General features: G+C 33.4%; 1 protein-coding gene across 2 annotated transcripts in view; it reads right to left on the bottom strand.

Moving 5' to 3' along the window:
- Window positions 1-748: 748 nt before the first annotated feature.
- LOC127933362 (probable E3 ubiquitin-protein ligase RNF144A-A) overlaps window positions 749-6,164 on the bottom strand; it is a 34,071-nt gene continuing 28,655 nt past the window's right edge. For both annotated transcript variants that reach the window (XM_052530312.1, XM_052530313.1), the window contains exon 8: window positions 749-4,142. In XM_052530312.1, the coding sequence (XP_052386272.1) occupies window positions 4,011-4,142 (132 nt within the window). In that variant the 3' untranslated portion in view covers window positions 749-4,010. The remainder of the gene's footprint in view (window positions 4,143-6,164) is intronic.

The following is a 6,164-nucleotide window of genomic DNA, read 5'->3' as shown; positions in this document are numbered from 1 at the left end:
ATATTTTGTATCTTCTTTTTAAATGTTCTTTTTCAAATTTACTACTGGTGTAATTTTTTTTAATATATACTTAACATAAAATTGCATACGTATAAATAAATAAATAATTTTATTCCAGCAAATAAATATAGCTACTTGTTTACTTTTCATATAATCTAATGATGGGGAATAGTTAAAAACGAAATATTTTTTTAATACAGAGACCTAAGGTTTTGTCTTTACATACGCTTATGGATTCAGAATTTAGCTATAAAATAACATTAATCATAGAATTAAATTTTTGATATAAGTTAATACAATATTTGTTATTTATTGCAATAAAAACAATGCAAAAAGTTTTTTAATCTGTGAGAATTACAGTAGGCATAAAGATATACTTTAAAAGTAAAAAAGGAAAGATGTACTTTATACATATACACACACACACACACACACACACACACACACACACACACACACACACACACACATATATATATATATATATGTAATTTTAAACAAAAATAAATGTTCATAATTATCTGAAGTTACAAAGTAAAAAAAAAATGATTAGAGAGTATTTTACTTAGCTATATTTGGCAAACTTTATTTAATTTTTCAGCACGTCATGAAATTATTTAATACAACCTTTATGAATCCACATTTTTTTAATGATATCTTTTTCAACAGTGGTCTATTAAACAGTTTCCTTGACATTGGAGCCAAAATGCAGACATAACCAAAATAACACAGGGGGGAAAAAACGCAATGAACATTAATACATAAATTTTTATATCCCAGTATTAGTGGCACAGACAATATAAACGAATACGCAAAAAAATTAAATAACAATTATCCTCAAGACTTCACATGCATGCAATTTTACATCCAAATGTACAAGTGGAATTTGGCTGTGATTCTCAAAGAATAAAACATTCTCTTTATGACGTATCAAAAACAAATGATACATTAGAAGGCCATCCAAGGAAGAGTGGGAGGCTAAATCAGTTTAGAGAGCAAGGGCAAAGGGCCACTGCCAAGGTGCATACAAATCCAAAGTGGTATAAGTCAAAACATAAAATAAATGTTAATATTTGGAACAGGCAAATGTCAAGAGTGAAAGACGGACCTCAATGCAAACAGACCACTGTTGAGAAAAAGGAAAAACAAGACACTCTTTCCAAATTCTTGCTCTACCTCCAAACTATAAGAGCTTACAGGAGTTTAATCTGAAAATATAAAAACGCATCTGCAAAGGCTGTTTTGTGCAACAAGCAAATTCCCACAAACAGGAACAATACAGTTTTTGGCTGCTTTGCTAGATCTATAGTATGCATCAAGGAGTATTTCCCAGTTTACATGTAAAGCCACAATTATTATTTCTAATTCGATGTAGGAACAAATGGTGTTCGGGACGCAACTCAAACAAAGACAACAAAAACAGCCCTTGACCGCATGAACAGCCAAAGTGCAAATTCAATAACCCTGAATTAAGCAAACGATTACATTGTATAACTAATATTTCATAAACACTGTACACAATGAAAAAATAACAAGAAAGAGTATTACAACAAAATATACATACATACATCATAAATGAAACGCAATCAACTGAATTTATACAGGCCATTTACCCACGGTCTTAGAACCTGCTTGGCATGATTGTCAATATATACATGTATATATAAGCATTACTTTATATTATTCTACATGAAATGGCCAAATGTTGTAGAATAATGCGAGTACAATTAGATTCAGCTTGATCGAGTAACTTGTGTGCTATTCATAACTGACAATGATGCTGTGCTTTCATTTGATCTATCATGCTTGTCATAATCAGAAAATAATGAAGCAAAATCAATTCTGAGATGTTATTACCCTACTATTTATCACGGCCATTTCATGTACAATGTACAAATAAAATAAAATCAAGCCCTCGGCTACAGGAGAGAAAACCAGTGAGGCACTCAAATACATTAAGGCTGAAACGGGATAATGCTACCAAAGTATGGAAGTGACGAACATCAAATATTCACCGGAAATCAACTTTATGTATACTGTGAGTTTCAAAAGGGCAAAGAAATACTGTATTACAAAAGAAAAAGAAAAAACCCAACAATATTCGTTTTGTCACATCAACCTCCAATATGGAACATTTCCATTACACAGCAATAACGAAAAATAAAACAGTAGATCAGGGAAAAAGATTTTAAAGGAACCTTACGAGCTACATATGATCCAGCTACACATATGGCAGGTGGTCTGATCTTAATATTTCTGAGTTACTTATGATGGCACAATAGTTTTTGAACATATGCTTGCTAGTTCAGGTGGTGCAGGCAAAATGTTGACATTCAGTAACATACCTCGATTTTAAAATCAGTCTATTAAATGAAAGAGATCATTTAAATGTTGAAATTGTAATGGCTTTTCAGAAACTGATCAACTCAGTTTTGAACATAAGTTGAGATATTTTTCCTTTTTTTTAACTAAGTTACACTAACTTGCCCATTGCAACCATTCAGTTCAAGACAGCAGAAACTATATATTTTTTAATCTTCAAGTTATTTGAACTTGCATAGAAACAGTGCTAGACTTGTAAATATGTTAAGCCAAACAGTCTTGAAATCTGCGTACAATCCCAGCCAGAATTAAGGACTGTTCCAAAATGTCAAAATGTTTTTGTTATAAAAAATGTATGTGAGTTTCAAACGATTTGACAAAATTTACAAGATGAGCAGACGTCACATTTCACTGGAAAATTAAAATAGAAATAAACAAAATGTAATTAAAGACAGGTTAAAAAATGTTTTATTTGGTTTCTGTATTTTGACAGTTCTGGTTTAAGCATTGGGTGTTCAGATAAGGTTAAAGTATCGTTTGAGTGACACTTTCAGTAGCTCAATATTTGGCATTGCAACTCACAGAACAGCCCTACTTTGGAATCATATTTATGCTTTAAATGCAGGGAGGTCAGTGACTCAATCTGAAGGCTAAAAATTACACTTAAAGCAACACTATGAACATTTTGGCGCTCTAGCGGTTAATAAACAGAACTGCACGCATCCCGCGGAAGAACATTCTAACCGGAGCTACTTCTCCAAGTTTATGTCTAAGGCGATTCGCGTAGGTGTGTGTTACTCCGCAGCGGTGACGATCCGACCAGGCTACAATAGTCCACAAATAATCACTTATTATAAATGAACCGCAGTGATGTGAGATAAGACAAAAAGGCGGTTTGGTAGATTAATTTATGATGTACTCGCTCATTATATACATTTAGTATATTTTGAACGCAGAAAAATTTGCATAATGTTGCTTTAAGTGCACTGAGCGAAATTTCAATGGTAAATATAATCTGATGACATCAACAGCCAAAATATCTGCCAAATTAAACTAGGGTTGTCAATAGTTTCAGACAGAAAGACAATAACTTGACATGAAAATACAAACATGCTATTAAAAAAGGCTAAATTTAGCTGTAAATAAACATTTAAAGTAGCATTTTAGCTGTACATTTGACCCCAAACTGAAATCTACTGACTTTAGAGCATTTAAAGTGACAAAAAAGCCCCTTATCTGTGCAAAACAAGTAATAAAGAATATGCTGTGTGACTGAAATGCTACTATGCACACAGAAACAGACATAAACACATTGAATATATGTTCTATTAGAACAGAACCCTCCTGAACAGCCACATATGAGAAACATTCACCAAACAAACAAGCGCCCGGATGGAGCAGCGCTGTGCTCCTTCAGTAACATCCCTTTTGTTACTGCGGAGGGAACCCCCACCTCTCGAATCCTCCACCTTAGCAAGCAGCAGGCTTATGAAGTCTCCTTTAGTCCCTGGCAGGATGGAGCCTACTGTCAGCTGTGACAGTAACCGTGGCGTGAGATGGCTCGTGTTGCGGCTTCAAATGCGCAAGTCCCACCAGTTGATGAAGAGCTCGAAGGCGGAGGAGGAAAAGAAAAACAATTAAAGGAGATGACCGGAATTCCTGGTACAGGGACTGCTCACGCCGGGCTGTTAGGTGGGTAAAGGGTCATCGTCACCTTTACTGCACTTGCACTTACAGCACAGCACGAATGGTGTAGCGAGCAGCAGGAACGGAGAAGCCACCAGTAAGAGGAGGCCGAAACCGGCAAAGATACCAACAACCTGTGGAGAAAGAGATGAAGACAACATATGAGTGTCAATCAGATATTAGATAAAAAAATTAAAAAAAACAAACAACAACAACACACACTACAGGCCATGTACCAAGTTATCTTGTACTTGTATTCTTCACTGTATTCATATTGGCTTTGAAAAGCCTTTATATAAGACAAGTTTAATGCCATATGGCTTAACCATCAAGTAAAAATGTACATTTTCTTTACACATTAAAAACATCTGAGTGTATCTCAATCTTAAGATTTCAAAAACATTTTAAATATATTTTTCAAATATTAAATCTATACTTTCTTTTTAAACAAATATAACTTGGAAATAAAATATTTTTTTATCATATTATATGAAGTATAAGAAGCTTTTAGGAAATTGCACCAGTGCTAGTGCTAGTCTCACCTTAAAAGGTCAAATTATCTGATATTTTAAGACAATTTGAAGCAGTTTTTTCTTCTTAAAATATATCAACAGACGTAATAAAAAGGCAAGGTTTTAGATTATTTTAATATGTGGTTTTCTTTATTACCATATTAGGACATGCCGATATATTTTAAATAAAGAATATTTATTTTTGTTATTTTTAATATTTAATATATATTTAATATTGTTAGCTAAATTAATAGTTAATTTTTTGGATTGACACTTTGTCATTGATATGATCATATGAACTGTCGTTGTTTTGAAACAATGTGAAAATGATTCACAAGATAATCTTTTTTTTTTTTTTTTCGGGGAAAGCAAAGCTAAATATGAACACATCCGTTTCCTAATTTTGCTACCCCTTCTTCTCCCCATCATTTTTCTGCACTCTTTCTACTCTGCTGTCAATCAATAAACCGTGAACCCTGCACGCCTATAGAATAACTGACACCAAAAATCCCACTTGCAAAAAACATTTATTCAGAAACATTTTGAATCAAAATATATTTTACGTTGCAGAATAAATGTAGATTTTTTTTGCAAGCTGGAAAAGTGTGCATGTTTTTAGTTCTACTATGCTACCAATAAAAGTGAGAAAAGATACGAATAAAAAAAAAAATTGGGCAAAAAGACCCAAACAAACACATTTTTGATGTAGCATCATCCTCCACCACATAGGGGCATCAGATCCTAACAACTGATCACTTTTACAAACCGGAACAGAGACCGAGTTCATTTCATGCATGAACTATATATTTAAAAGCGGTCACGATCATGGGCCAACAAAATTCCACATACTCCACATGACTGTAGGGCAGAGCACCATGTAAAACAATTTCTGAACAGGGAATAGGATACATCTGACCTCTATCTCCAAGCGGAATCTTCTCAACATTCCGAGGAAGACAATTACACCCATTTATCATGGGACAAAGTTCAGTGTTGCACACTATTTCTGTTTCTATGTAAATTGCCCTCAATTTATTTCTCTCTTCCTCAGAGCAGAGAATGGCAGAGCAGCATAATGAAGAGTGTTGGCAAACCCGGGACCGGCTGAGCCCACCAGCTCCATCTTTACTAATTCATAAAGAATCTAATTTCTGATGCTTCTTGGCTGGGGATTTATAAAATGTAAATCTTGTGCGCTCTTATGAAGCTTAATATGACTCACTCCTCCCTGCAGAGCAACAGATGTCTTTGTGCAAAAGTACTGAAAGCTCCTCACAGTTTCACGGCCATCTCACCTTTATGATATTATGTTCATTATATGAAATGATGAGTGTGTGAAGAATCTTTCTGACAGTTCAAAAGATGAATAAGGGATTTAGAACTACACATCAAAATTAAAATAAAAAAAAACATTTTGCATAAAAGAAAATTGACAGTTAAGGTTATTTTAGATTTTTTTACATCTACATTTTCATAATAATTAAGCAAACTTCCCCTTAAAACTGTCATTATTATAAATGCAAAAAAAAATAATAATAGTAATTTAATACTGAAAAAAAAAACTGATACATGTTTATTATTATTATAATTTAAATCCAATTTTAGGTTACACCATTACAAATGGCACCATGTTGTATATTTATC

This window comes from Carassius gibelio, chromosome A17 (assembly GCF_023724105.1).
Source record: "Carassius gibelio isolate Cgi1373 ecotype wild population from Czech Republic chromosome A17, carGib1.2-hapl.c, whole genome shotgun sequence".
Lineage (NCBI taxonomy): Eukaryota > Metazoa > Chordata > Actinopteri > Cypriniformes > Cyprinidae > Carassius > Carassius gibelio.
This window is presented reverse-complemented; position numbering and strand designations above follow the sequence as displayed.